The 15,077-nt window shown below is 37.5% G+C and overlaps 2 protein-coding genes across 5 annotated transcripts; both read right to left on the bottom strand.

Annotated features, from left to right (window-relative positions):
• Positions 1 to 835: 835 nt before the first annotated feature.
• LOC147290171 (uncharacterized) lies at positions 836 to 6,422 on the bottom strand. Of its 2 annotated transcripts, XM_086236794.1 has the most exons (4): positions 6,283 to 6,422; positions 5,028 to 6,078; positions 1,786 to 4,958; positions 836 to 1,339 (listed from the first exon to the last, which is right to left on the bottom strand). In XM_086236794.1, the coding sequence occupies exons 2-3, from the start codon at positions 6,064 to 6,066 to the stop codon at positions 1,795 to 1,797; spliced, it is 4,203 nt and encodes a 1,400-aa protein (XP_086092920.1). In that variant the 5' UTR covers positions 6,067 to 6,078; positions 6,283 to 6,422; the 3' UTR covers positions 836 to 1,339; positions 1,786 to 1,794. The 2 variants fall into 2 exon arrangements, with proteins under 2 accessions (XP_086092920.1, XP_086092919.1); XM_086236793.1 differs by having other exon boundaries at positions 1,786 to 6,078.
• Positions 6,423 to 11,323: 4,901 nt separating this feature from the next.
• On the bottom strand, positions 11,324 to 13,968 carry ARP1 (RNA-binding (RRM/RBD/RNP motifs) family protein). Of its 3 annotated transcripts, none has more exons than XM_086238092.1 (6): positions 13,624 to 13,968; positions 13,388 to 13,535; positions 13,135 to 13,270; positions 12,981 to 13,023; positions 12,256 to 12,490; positions 11,324 to 11,592 (listed from the first exon to the last, which is right to left on the bottom strand). In XM_086238092.1, the coding sequence occupies exons 1-6, from the start codon at positions 13,816 to 13,818 to the stop codon at positions 11,573 to 11,575; spliced, it is 777 nt and encodes a 258-aa protein (XP_086094218.1). In that variant the 5' UTR covers positions 13,819 to 13,968; the 3' UTR covers positions 11,324 to 11,572. The 3 variants fall into 3 exon arrangements, with proteins under 3 accessions (XP_086094218.1, XP_086094216.1, XP_086094217.1); XM_086238090.1 differs by having other exon boundaries at positions 11,324 to 11,572; XM_086238091.1 differs by having other exon boundaries at positions 11,324 to 11,569.
• Positions 13,969 to 15,077: the final 1,109 nt, after the last annotated feature.

Raw genomic sequence — 15,077 nt, 5'->3', positions numbered from 1 at the left:
AAAAATGTCAGTCAGAATCTGACTTGACTGTTGTATGGCCTCTCTCCATGTTTCTAGTTTCCAGAATGATGATCAACCATTAATTATGCATGCAAATATGCAATTGAAACTTTCAAAATAATCGACCATTTGTTTACCAATAATAAAAAATAATAAACCATTCGCGTAAATAAGAGTGAGGATTTGCACACTCTAATTTTATCTATTTACACTCTTCTCCTTTTGTTTTTTATGTATCGACTGTTAATGTTTGCCTTGCAAGTAGTTTTTGGATGTGTTTATGTCATGCAAATTGAATCCCACCTTCCTTTTCAAGAGTTCAATTTCAAGGGAGAGAGTGCAAAAGTCAAACTCTTACCATAGAGATGGAGAAATGAGTAAATTATGTTGATCATGTCACGTTTCGTATTTAATAATTAAATCTCGTTTGATTTGTTGGGGATTCAAGTATGATTAATTGGACAACTCATTTTAGAATGGACCAAGTATTAAACCTAGACGGCTAGACCAATTTACCCCAACCCAAATATAAAACCAATGAACATCAAAGTTGCCCTGGCATAATTGCAACAATCAGCCATAGTCCATGAATACAAGGGGGAATATAATACCAGCCCATAAACAGAAAAAGCAGCCATTTTCAAGACCAGAAAACAGCACATCTTGCAGCTTTGCCACATAATTGGACTCACCATTTTTATGGGGCATGGATATATAGAGTTTGATTCTCTTAATTTACTATATTAAAAAAAAAAAAAAAATCCTTTTTAACAATAAATTTTGACATTAAAACATCCTATGGTAACATGAAACCTACTTGTGGGGAGTAATAGGGGAATTGAACAGCCTGCATTGCATTGCATCCAGGGGATAAGAAATAGATGTGCATACAGCATATATCACATCGCAAAACAAAAGCATATGTAATCCCCCCAAGCATTAACCCCTTCCAAGAGTTGTTGCAACTTCGACCCTGGGACGAAACAGCCCTTGTTGATCCAGCACGGTTTTAACAATGTGGCTTTTTCTCCCATTTCAAGTACACAACATGATACCATAATCAAATCTTGCAGCCATCAAGGAAGGGTCAGCTACCTCTGCTATACATTAAACTAAGAACCGCACATACGATTACAGAAGAAAGTAAAAGCAGGCATCTTGGTGGAAAACAAAACAGAGAGAGAGCCCTGGCACAGATTAAATTTACGATAACCAGATGAATAAACAGTCTGGTTACCTCCTTCAGCAGCCAATTCAGCTGTTCATGTCCTGTGGCAAATGTCCCATGGCATCTTTACCAGCAATGTATCTGGTATTTCTTCAGCATCTGTTCTCCTAACTATAAAATAAATATAAAAGAAGAATTAACTATTGAAGCAAAATGATATCAGATAAGGGAGGACAAAACATAAGGGGTAAAATAAGAGAAATTAAAAGAATACACAGATAATTGCCTAAATTTAAAGCAATGTATAGAGTAAAATCTACTCATCAATCTTTTTGCCACATGGTAAAACCTTATTCCCATCCATCAGTGATCAGTCCAAGTGCCAAGGTTGTTGGATCAAATTCATTCAGATATTTCACTATATCTGTACGCATTTGTGCTTTATTAGCCATCTCTCTCTCTCTCTCTCTCTCTCTCTCTCTCTCTCTCTCTCTCTCTCTCTCTCTCTCTCTCTCTCTCTCTCTCTCTCTCTCTCTCTCTCTCTATTAGCCAAGCAAACTTGAGGAGAATTTCAAACATCAGTGAGATGAAATTTAGTCCAGGTGCATCATACATACCTGAAAGTGTCAAACCAGATTAACTTCAAAGGTGGAGAGATCAAGTTGCATCTGGTCGTGGGTGGAAAGATCAAGTTGCATCTGGTCGTGGCTGGAAAGATCAAGTTGCATCTGGTCATGGCTGGAAAGATCAAGTTGCATCTCATGACCATGGGTGGAGAGATCAAGGTGCATTTCATGATCATTGGAGGAGATCACAAGTTGCATGTCCTGATCCTGGGTTATAGTGCTGGGAGAAGCACTAAACTGGATAGATGGTGTATAATTAAGCTGAGATAGAGTATAGTTGAGCTGGTAATTTACAAGTATCGGTCCAAAGATGTTGAACTTTCCAGCACTATTGAAAGCAACTTCTGCATCAGAACATCTCTTAAAAACAACTCTGGCGCGACTGCTCTCCCTATCAACTTCTGTTTCAGATTCCTTCAGAGGTCCAAAGCGCCTAAACATTTTATTTAGGTTTGTTTCTGAAGGAACAGAATTCACCTCAGAGAAGTTCATTACAAGTTCTGCTGGCGCATTCTCATCCACATAGCCAACAGGTTTTTCTGCTGGCAAAGCATGATTGCCTTGGGAATACCGCTTCCTGGAGTAAGGCCTGCGACCCTCTTGAGGGGTTTTTTCTGGTTGGGCAAGGACAACAGGTTGAAAATTTACTTTTCTGGTTTTTCGTGATGCTTGCTCTTCAGCACCATTTTGGATTACCCTGTCTGTCCAATATGTGTCATTCATATCATCAAATTCAAAAGTTTCGGGTGACCCCAGTACAGGATTTGACAATTTCCTCCTTTTACCACCGACTTTGTCCACAGCCAAAGGCTCCATTCCAGAAGGCAGGCCTACAGCTACAGAATTCCTAAAATCAGAGAAGAAATTAACAATGGTATTCAAGAACTTGTATTCCTTCCGGGGATCTTCGGCTGCCAACTGAAGTTGTGACAGCAATTCATCTAATGATGAGTACTCTGTTGGATCAATTGCTCTTCCTTTATGGACATCATCAGAACTCTGGAAAGAAACATCGAATCCATCCCCAGCAAGTCTGTCACTGTTGCACTTCACTATAGTAGACCCTGTCAGTTGGTTCGCAACCCTCTGGATACATTCACCAATCTTAAAGGATTGCTTTGGTGTGGTATTAGAGACTTTTGCAAGGGAAATAGCTTTCCTTCCATCTTGCGTTGTTAAGTCATCAGCATGATAGTCAACATCCTTCCGTTTCTTGCCAGAGGATGGTGAAACCAAAGTGCCGGTAGCATTCTCATCCAACCAATCATCACCATCTAGAGAATCTATTTGACCACCCATTAAATCTGACAGGCTTCTTTCTTTCATTTTAGTATACCCTCCATCTCTTAAGTTATGTTTACGCTTATGAGAAGAGCTACTCTGGAGTTTTACAATCTCTGGGCCAGACAAAGTCTCTTTATCATCCTTATCAATAGGAATCCCATGCTGAATTGTTTCAGCTAGATTTATTTTTCCCTCGGAATGTAAATCAAATGACTCTCCAGCACATTGGAATTCAGGCAAGCTACAATAACCCTTCAAACGATAAAATGCCAGCAAATGAGCCTTAGCTATCACAAGTTCTAATCGATCACTACCACCAGATGGGAACTGTGCTAAAGCTTTCACGTAGTCAAGTAATTTATTGGATTCAAAAGAACTGGCACTTGCAGATTCATCCACTCCATCTCTTCTAATTGATTCTTGGCAGATCCCAGCGTTCTCAACAATCTGGAATCTAATCTTTTCATAGACATCTGTTGGTATGCAAGAGCATGCTAGGCCCACCTCTACGCGTCTTGAAACTTCTTCCAGAGCAGAATTGACAGCATTCTGGAACGCTTCTGAATTGCACTGCTTCTCTGACTGGGAGAAATGAGAACGGAAATGCTTTAAACTAGATGCTTCATTCCAAGCAAACGTGCGGTCCCCAAAATATGCTACCAAAAAACAGTCCTTTTTATGATATTTCATTGCCTTCTCAGATGCAACCATAAAATCAAATATCTGTCCAGGCCACCATGGATGGCTCTTCACTTTACCCCAAACTAAATCAGATGCAGAGAACACACCTTCATTTTCTGGTGGTAGCTCATATCTTGGTTGAGGCACTATTTCTGAGCTTCCAGCCTGCATAGCACCTTGTGTAACACTTTTCTCTTCGCTGGGTTTTGGTTGTTCATTATCAGTATCTTCTTTTTCAACTTCCATGTCTTGCCCTCCATGTAAACCATCCAGCTCAGCATCAGTAACTTGTCCTTTAACTCCAACCTCATGCACAACATTGGTCCCGGATTGAACAAGATCAGTGGTCACACTATTGTCTAAACACCCTTCAAGCTTCAACTTCTGATCATTCTCTGTAGGCCCTGGTAATTCAGTGGCAATATTCAAAACCTCATCAGTGTCCATAGAAGCAATATCCCCTCTATCAGTGACTTGGACATCAGAGCTCCTGCACATCGTCTCAGTTTTTGAGTTCTGATCATTTCCTGAACATGGTAACGCACCTTTCATATCAACAGAGTTAGGGACTTCAATATGCGGATTCAAAAGAGCAGTATCATCTGCTGCTACAACATTTTCAGCAACAGTAACATGTTCCCTAACTTCTACCTCTATTTCCATATTAGTGCTAAGTGGCGCAACAGTAGCAGTCGCAGTCCTTCCCAAACACTCCTCAGGCTTCATGGGTTGATCTCTTTCAGCTGGCTCTGGAACTTCAGTATTGGATATTAAATCTTTTTCATGCCCTTCATCTAAGCCAACCTGTTCAGCACCATTAATTTGGTTGTCCACCTCCATCTCTTGCCCTGTTTTTAATTCAACCTGGGAAATATCATGGACCGCATTCTTTTCTATGCTTTCTTCAGGTTTGAAGTGCTGGTCTTTTTCAGAATTCAAAAGACCCTCTCCATCTGTCACTGCAACTTCACCTCCAGGAACCACCGGAGCTGGCAGAGAAGAGGTAATTGATTCAACCTGGGCAATATCGTGAACCATGTCCTCTATGCTCTCTTCAGGTTTCAAGAACTGATCTTTGTCAGAATTCAGAAGACCCCCGCCTGTTACTCCAACTTCACCTCCAGGAACTGCTTGAGCTGACAGAGATGAAGACACTGAATGTGCAGGTATATTGTTGTGATTAAGGGTGCTACCACCTACTGGCTCAATCTTAACCAGATGTTCTACCGAATGACTTAAACTTTCGTCGTTTATATCAATTTCCATACCTGCAACTTTGGAAGTCAAAATATCTCCATTGTCCACTCCTGCAACATCACTAGCAGCAGCAGAAGCTTGGCTTTGTTCGCCCAAGGGTTTAGGATTCAAACCTTCTGCATTGACAATCACTTCAGCTTTTTCCTCAGCAACTTGGGTTTGTACACTCGAATTCTCCACGGTTTCTGAAGAACGTGCAGCCGTAGTTTCAATTCCAGGATTCCATACTTCATCATTCGAAACGCCAGCTTTCTGGGTCTTCAAATCATTGAGTGCATCAACCCCACCATCAACCAACGTCCTTTCTTGTTCCATAACCTCCACCAATCCTCTCCCCGAACCTTCCACACATTCCAACGCAGCAACTTCCTCAACAACAACTTGTGTTTCACTACCTGAAGATCCAACCAAGGAAACCGTGATTCCATTTTGGGATGCAGTATCCCTTGCTTTTTCATCTGTAACATTAACCTCCTGGGATTTCACATCCTCCCTTGCAACCACCTCAGCTTCCTCCATATGAACAACCTGGGTTTCTCCACCTGTTGAACCAACAGCAGCAGTTGCCACTGCCGCAATACCATGCTCCACCGCTACTCCCTTCGAAATCTCCTCCTCTGCAGTACCCTCAGTGCCCGTCCTAACTCCATGATTCAATGCTTCCCCACCCAAAACCCCAACTTCCCCTGAACCAGGGTCACCTACTTTACCACCATCTCCACCCGAAGATCTCATATTTCTCTCCGAACCCATATTGACCTCCACCGACTCATTATGACCCACCTCATCATTCGACTCCCCACCTCCACTAGTGCAAACCCCACCAACATAAACATCAGAACCCAGAACCTCAACCATTAGGTCATCCCCATTACAAGAACCACCTTCATCTGCAACAACGCCCTCAGTGAAAGACCCATCAACCTGACCCTGACTCACACCAGTCTCAGACCCACCTAGGGCTTCACCAGCTACATGCCCACTAGCAGTCACTGTGGAGTCTGAACCACTACCAACAGGAACATCCTCCTTGTCCTTGTGTTCGTCCATTGAGAATGTTATCTGGTATTTTTCAAAATCATCAAAGAAAACTTCTTTTTATTTTTATTTTAAAAAAATCAAAAAAAAAATCATAAACCCTAAACACAAAACTGAACAAATCTAAGTATGCAATCAAGAAATTCATCGAACAGGTACAGCATAACATATACAAAACATACAAAAATTGAAACTTTAAAGCTTTACAAGAGTGATTTAAGTGTGTACCTCTAGATCTTCTCAAGAAAATTAAGGGTTCCCAGGTTTGGGGTTTAAAACGTAGAGAGAGAGAAAGACAGTGTTTGTGTGTTCGTGTTTTAGAGTATAAGGTGGGTGTCCTTTTGGAGATCTAAGAAAATAAAATGCACACACTGACCGAACATAATGCTTTGTTGTCCCTTTTCACCCTTTTCACCCTTTTCACTGATTGGTCAGCTCAGCTTTCTTCAATTTTATGGAAGCTACATGTTCAGTTTGTCGTTCACGGATCCGATCGTGAAGGGCCAATGAATGTCAAACACGTATACGTAGATAATTTTGAGCTTTTCATTTCAGTACGTGGCATTTTATGATTAGACGTTCGGGAGCCTTAGGTAAATTCCCTGTTATCTATCAAGGATTTAATTTAAGAAAGTTTTTATCTCAACTCTCCTGGCCAATATCTGATAATAGTTTATTAATTGGTAGTGAAAATATAAGTGTATATCACTAATCTTCTAACAAATTACAAGAAGTAAATATACGAGGATAAATTACGATGGCGTTTCAATTTTTTTCAATCGAACTCCTTAGATTTTGAGCCATTTATAATTTGAGGACTATCGACAATTTCCATCAATCTATAATTTTCACATTTCTTTCCTTTCCTTCCTCAAATTTTATTTTAACCTATAAAAACTTGATTCTAATACATGATTTTATAAACATCTTAAAACTTATGAAAAGAACTCTACATTTTAAAGCTTGCAAAAGAACTCTAAATTCATATAAAAACTTTTTTTATAACTATGAATTATGGTATAAGATATAGATTGCCAAAGATAAGGTCACTCTCAAAACACAATTGCACCACCAACACAAATATTTTTCTCAAATCTACTTCAAAGCGCTATGAACAACATGTTTAATTCATAGGTTTTATTTAAGGGAAAAATGTACTTTTAGTCCCTGTGTTTTACCCTATAATCAACTTTGATTCTTGTGTTTTTAAAATTGTCAATTTGGTTTATGTGTTTATGTTTGCAAACAATTTTAGTCCACCACCACCAAAATTATTTCTCTATTCTTTTTCACCACCGACAACAACACACCACCACTATCTCCACCCTCCCTTCATCAATTTCTCCCCCATCAACTTTCTTTATCTCTCTCTCTCTCTCTCTCTTTATTGGGCATAATAGGTGAAATTCACCACAAAGACACAAACTCGCCGCCACAATTGGTGGTGGCATACTAAAATTGCTTACAAACATAAACACAAAAACCAAATTGACAATTTTGAAAACACAAGGACTAAAATTGATTGCAAAATAAAACACATGGACTAAAAATGTATTTTTTTTCCTTTATTCAATGATGCCAAAAATCATATATATGCTTGAATTTTATTTTCCTAGAAATTTCAATCTTGGTGTTGAAACTTTAAAAAATATTTAAACTCAATTTTTTTATCAAATAAACACAAAAATAAAAAGTGTAATTATAGACATTTTTCCTAAGAATAAATGTGTCAGAGACAAGGAATGAAATTTCAAAAATTTCGGCAAAATTTTCGTTTTTAGGGAGCCCCGAAATTTTATAACATACCCATTAATTTTTGATAATTTTTCGGCAAAATTTCGAAGCTGCCACACGTGTATTTTTGTAAACTTTCGGCGAAATTTCACCCAAATTTCGTCGAAATTTTGAACCCATCCATTTTCAACATTTCCTAACCCTCCCCAGTGATTTATTTACACTTCCCAACCCCCCCAATGACTTTTCTACATTTCTCAGCCCTCCTCCGGCGACTTCTCTATATTTCCTAGCCCCCCTCCTTGCCGGCTTCCCTCCGTGACCCCAGAACAGAGATCGACGGCGAAAGAGAGTGAGATGACGGAGATGCAAGAGAGAGAGAGGGGAGAGAGAGAACTGAGAAACAAAGATAAGGAAGAGGGAGGGGGAGGAAGAGGGAGAGGGAGAGGGAGAGGGAGAGGGAGAGGGAGAGAGAGAGAGAGAGAGAGAGAGAGAGGAGCGGCGGCACAAGTATGAGTCGTATGACTAGCAGACTAGGGTTAAGTGGTTATTCACTTATTCAAAGGCTTTAGTGCTTTACAACCTTTACTGCTTTAGCTTTTTTATTTTGGGAAAGGCTTTAGCTGTGTAAGCCTTTAAGCGGGTGGGTGTATTACTTCTTTTTTTTTGCCATCAGCAATTCAGCATATTGGGTATTACTGTATTAGTATTAGTGTATTACAAATTGGTGGAAGTAATAGCCTAATAGGTTTTATAATTTTTTAGAGTTCTATAATTTTAGGAATATCAAGTATAAAAAATTTAATAATAAAAAATATATATATAAACTAAACAACTATATAAAAATAATTATATAATTTTTGTACCAAAAAAAACATAATTACATAATTTATGGAATTAACTAGTTTAATTAAAAACTTTGTACTAAAACTATATACATTACATATTTAAATATGGTTTTTTGTCAGACATTAGGGTATTAAAAATGTAATAAAACCTAATTAAAAGTTTAAAACAATATAAACTATAATATGATTTTTTTTTAGAAAAACTATAATATGGGTTTAGTAATTTTATATAAGTTTATAAACTAAATATCACTATAGAGTATTTAAGTTTATAATTTTATATAAGTTTAATATAATTTAGGGTTTAGGGAGTGGTTTATTGTTGATGGTTTATGGTTTAGGAGGTAGGGTTGAGTAAATTTAATAATATACGGTATAGGGTATATAGAGGGTATAGCCTTACATGGTATACGGTATATAGAGGGTTATAGCCTTACATGATATATGGTATATAGAGGGTATATAGTTTTGGGTTTAGGGGATGAGATGTTATTTATATAATTATTAATCAGTGACTCATTTTTCTAATAGTATTTGTATCCAGCGCGCATTATATTCACTTTATATCACATGAAACCTACTATATAATTTAGTTTCTTCAATATTTTTTATCTATGTAGTAAATAATATATTAAATAAACATATGGTCAAGTTTCATTCAAAATTTCCGTATTTTGATAGTAATTTTCATCGTTTTTGTCTAATTTTATCGAAATCGAAATTTCTACTAAAATTTCCGTCGAAATTTTCATCGAAAATTTCCTCCAAATCGAAATTACACTCCTTGGTCAGAGATGCACTTTTCATGTTCTTCCCCAGATTTAAAATCCAGGTTCAGTCTAAATATCTAATTAATTAACAGAAAATAGCTTTCATTCTTATATTGACAGATAAATTAAAGGGGGCTAAAATCGTAGTTTGCCTTATTTACCTTTATCTTATTTCTAAAATAATACCTTTTTTTGGTGTGAAAGTGTTGCCTATCACACCAATCAGCATCCTCAATTGTTCACAGCTGGCTCGGCACTGTCCCCTGACAAACATACACTTGGGTCTGATATCTATCAGAGCAGAGCACCATATCTATCACCGTACTTGAATTTTTCTTTTAAGCCTTCCAAAGCATTATGTCATTTCATTATGTACTTGCTCTACTGTTTCAACTTTGAACTATGCCCAAAACCAGAAGCTGCAGATCCAAACCAAACCAGACCAAATTAAGCCAATCCTTCAAGTTCCCAACAAGCTTATTATATTACTAGGTTCATCTACTCTTGTATGGTAGGATCGTCCAATACTATGATACTCTGTGTGTTATTTATGCTAAAAAATTATTAAATTTTCTTAAAATTAGATATATGCCAGTATATAAATGCAATTCCCCCACTCAAGAATCTCTCAGCTTAAGTTTTTTTACAGCTTTTTCTATCTTAAATTTGGGTATTTTAATTAAATGTTTAGTCATCATGCATTAGACTCTTCATTTTACTATTTGGTCTGGTAGACGCTGGGCCATGTTTGGCAAGGGTTTGGGCCTCTGTAGTTTCCAGTTTTTTTCATATGGGCCTGATCCACTTAACCAATGGGGCCTTACTATCTTACATGTATTTCACACCCACCATGACCAAATCAACCAAAAAAATTTAGACATTTTCTCAAGACAATTTTAAAATATCATAACTATTTGTTGCACATCTGTACTTATACTCAACCAAAAATAAATTATGTTAGTGGTGGGTGACAGAGAGAGCATGCCTGTCATTCCAGGTCTCAAGGCGCAGACAGGTACATTAGCAATGGGAATTTTCTAACCATTGAGTGTGTTTCTTGCAACATGGATCACACGTTAGCCAGAACTACTTGGTCCTTTTAATACATGGAAATTTATCATAAAGACTCTCACCTTTTTTAGAAGCCTAAAAGTAGACACATCATAATAGCATAATTGTCAAATTATGCATTCCAACTATTAATGAAATTGATTTTTAACTTAATGTGTGGTACGTCCAGATTCAGTCAAAAAAATAAAACCTTCTATATATACACAATTGCCTATAAATCTGCATGAAGTCTCATTGCATTTAATTATGAATAAAGGTTCACTGATTTGCCATCTTAATATGGTGTGCAATGCATACTCTGCAGGTCTGCACTGAAATTCAATAAGTTTTGAACGACTTTTATTCATCATTTCCACTTACCAACAAAATGTAATGAAGGGCAAAGAGTTTGTTTTGGTGAAATGGGATGACAATGCTCTTCACAACAACAATTCAACCCAAAACATTATATAGCATTGAATACTATACTCTTAATAGCTTATGCTATGTGTGTGTGTGTGTTTTTTTTTTCCTTTTTAGGTAACTAGAAAAGCCCTTTTCTCGTTGGGAAGAAAACTTTGAAAGTAAACCCAAATGCATTTAAGGGTTAATTTTATATCCGTATATGATTCGAATTTAGGACGTTTGAGTTTACAGGTTGTCGATCTCATATCTACATTCTACCTAGCAAAAATAAATTGTTTATGCATGTTTTATAGAAGAGAGAGAGAGGGGCAGGCTTTATGCAGAAAAGTTGTGAATGAAGCCATGAAAAGCAACCAACCCACAAGCTGTGGGCAATTAAACATGATACAAGGACTTGTGTTACATTGTTCTTTGAATGCTTCACAGCTCAGGATGAGATGGATGTTAGAGAGAGAGAGAGAAGAATGAAAGAATCTTATCAAACATCTAATTAAGAAAATGAATTAAATTAAAGTAAATTAAATATATAAAAAATTGGAAAGAAGAGCTACAACAGGTCAGATAATAATGTTGCTGTGTGCAGCCACCGCGTTCCCTTTGTTATTGCCAACTAATATTTTAATAAGTGCCTCTTGGTCCTCTTAGCTTAGCCAACCTTTTTAAAGCTCTCCCCTGTGACAACTGTACCTGCTATTCCACAGCCAAGCAAACTATTCTTGTAGTATCAGTTTACATCTAATTAATTAATTGCCTTAAAACTGCTACCAGGAATCTACCACATACAGTTGGATAAATAGAAATAAAAGGACAATATTGGAAAAAACAAACAATGCAAAAACAGCCATTCAAGCTCTGTTGTTACACATTTGTGAAAACAATGCAAATTAGGCTTCATTCAAGTATACAAATATATATGATAGAATGCATCATACCCACCTCTAAATTATGCATGGTAATCTCTTTCTAATACACATTCTGTCAACATAAAAATTTTATGTTGTTAGACTATTAATTAAAATTATATAATTTAATTAAAATTAATCTAATTAGTAATTTATATTTGAGAACTCAACTATTTGGAAGAAAATATTTTCGTATGCAGTCCAACATTGAAATAAACATCATTGATCTTACACAATTAGAAATTCTTAATTTAGTTCTCAAGTGAGCAAAAGTCCAATTTCATTGTTTCAAGCCACGTGGGTTCTGCAGAATGGGAGTTGGCAGTGGGCCCAGCTCAATCACAAGTAGCCTCACGTGGCAGAATGATACCAATTATTTTTCCAAGTTCCACATTGGGACATTGACTAGGTTGGGCATGTTAGGGCATGTGATGTGAGGCAATGGAGAGAGCTTGAGTGTGACAAGTCTACCTGGGTTTGGAGCAATTGAGGCTGGTTTGGACATGATTGCTGGGACTGTGGTGACGTGGCCTGCTGTGGTTGGTGGGAAGATGTGGGCAGGTAAGCCCATTGTATGTTGTTGATGGTGGTAATGGTATAGAGGATACATTGGCATCAATGTGTTGGGACCCACCATAGGCTGCCCTGGGTACACTTGAGGAGAGTAATGCCCATTCATGTAGGCACCCCCACTGTAGCTCAGCTTCTGTAATATGGCACCATCACAGAAACACCAATATCAAAATCACTTTCAAAGAGTAATCATATTTGAGAGTAAATTTTTATGTAACCGATTTGTGTGTCTATTTCTCTCACTATGTTGGACAACACGTGATGAGAGATATACACAAAAATTGTATACAACCCTAATAATTAGGTTCTTCTTTATTTGGACCACATTTAACAACAATGCTGTCATAGCTCGAATAAATGTCAAATAAGTAATATTGTAGGTAAATCTGGTCCAGTATATGGAAATTACACAGGGGTCATGTATAATTGGAAATGTTATTTTACTAGATGGTCAATCACATAAAATGCTTATATTGCCATATTGTGAATATGAATCATTAATTATATTGACTCGTGGTTTAAAATCAATCAATCAATCTGACAACATAATATCTTGTATTAAGAGACTGTCTCGTAAAAGAATATTACCCAAGTTACCCCCGGATAATGATAAATTTACTTACATGATTGTAACTCATATCAGCAGCAATGTAGGTGGGAGAGTACCTGAAGAGAAAAAACCATTATATATACAAGTATATAACATAAGGTAGACCCAAGAAAGATCAAAGTGCATGAATTAAGTGGCATGTATATACAAATTATATTTATACGTACCCATAAAATGGAACAGCCTGGTGATGCTGATGATGAAATGGAGAAGCAGCAGCTGGAGTCCCTGCTGGGTAGTACCATTGCACGTGATTTGCAGATGCAGGTGACATAGACCTCGCTCCACCACCACCGTTGGATCCTTCACCATCATTTAGATCAAATTCAGACACATAAAATTTGTTGCAATTTGCAAAACTTCAAAAAATCACATCGGAAAAGAGCAGTTTATAATAAATATTGTCTGTCATGAACGTACCTCGTTGAGGAGGAGGGGTGGTTGTTGAAGCCGACCTGGGGCGGCGAGCCCCGAGCGAAGCCAGGTTGCAGTTGGCTCGGCGGCCGTTGATGACCGGCGTGGCGTCCTCGCAAGCCTTCTTCGCCGCTTCGGGCTCCTTGAACGTCACCTACAGTCATATTAGCAAACACCGTTAAAATTAACGAGCAAAAACAAGAAAAACAGAGAATCCAAATCAGGAGAGAAGGGAGGCTTACGAATCCGTAGCCCTTGGATCTGCCGGTGAGTTTGTCGGAGATGATGACGGCCTCCAAGATCTCACCGTAGTTGTCGAAGTGCTCGCGCAAGGCCTCCTTGGGAGTCTCCCATGCGAGGCCTCCAACGAAGACCTTGGTCAGCGTGGTGTCGCCGAACTGCCCAATGTTAACGTTGTTGTTGTTGCTCATTGTCATTTCGATCCGATATGTTGTCCCAGAAACCAATCAAATCAAATCTTTGTTGTGATGATCGATATGAAACAACAATTCAACCCAACTCAGCAAAAACCTTAAGCTGCTTGCTTTGTATGTTTTAAGAAGAAAAGCTATAGAGAGAGAGAAGAGAAGGGGTTTTTGAGGGGAGAGAGATGTGAGGGAGGGTGTTAATATAAGGGGGAGTGGGGGTGGAAATAAAATACTTGGAGAAAAACAGAGAGGCAGACAGATAGACTTTGCTCAGGCCTCACTCACTGCTGAGAGAGAGAGAGAGAGAGGGGGTTGTCATCAAGTCTACACAGACAGACAGACAGACACATAAAACTCATAACCTCTCTCTCTCTCTCTAGATTATAGGCTAATTGCCATTTAGTACTTTTTACAATCACAAGTGAAAAACATCAAACGAGCTGTAAATTGTAGTAACCTTTTAATATCTGAACTGTCATGTATGTAAAAATATTCAAATTTAGGAAAGTTTTATGATTAATTCCGTATGGCATCCATGTATCTTCACCAATCAGAACATTTATGATTGATTATGATTCAAGCTGTGAACTCATACGTTTTTATCTCTAAATTGTTATATACGTAAAAATATTCAAATTTAGAGAAGTTTTATGATGCCAAATGACATCCATGTATCCCTACCAATATGTAGACTATAGTAACCATTAAATTTAATACATATGTATGCCAGTCGCACCATGAAATGTGCTGTGTGACTTGTACGTTAACAAAATTTTAAGATTAAATCTTAATATGCATAGTATAATTTGTATGAATTTATAATATGTCATCTAATTTCATAGTCATATATATACTCATATCTAATAATTTTTCAAATGTTAGAGCTAACATTATGAGTACTCTTTCACCACCAATGACTCAATGTGGTAGGTGAAATCGCATTGTGTGGTTGATATAGTAAATATTGTGTTACCTAAAATGTTGTTTGGTCTAATTGACGCATCCTATATTTTGGAAGAAACTAAGTATCAAATCGTGTGCGTTACAAAATCAATAGTGCACATTAATTGTGTCTTGTAAGTTTATTTTTCTTTAGAGTAATTGTGTCTTGTAATTCGAGCAGTACCTATATGCATATAACTCTTAAATATTGACTCTGGTTGACAATAGATTGACACATGCATGCATGAACCAAGAAACAAGATGACCAGCCTTTATTTCAATGATAGATGATAGATTTTTATGGCAAAGGGGGTAGAATCTGATAA

The sequence above is a fragment of the Dryas octopetala genome, chromosome 3 (genome assembly GCF_963921425.1).
Source record: "Dryas octopetala chromosome 3, drDryOcto1.1, whole genome shotgun sequence".
Lineage (NCBI taxonomy): Eukaryota > Viridiplantae > Streptophyta > Magnoliopsida > Rosales > Rosaceae > Dryas > Dryas octopetala.
The sequence above is the reverse complement of the archived record's forward strand: the minus strand, read 5'-3'. Positions and strand labels throughout refer to the sequence as shown.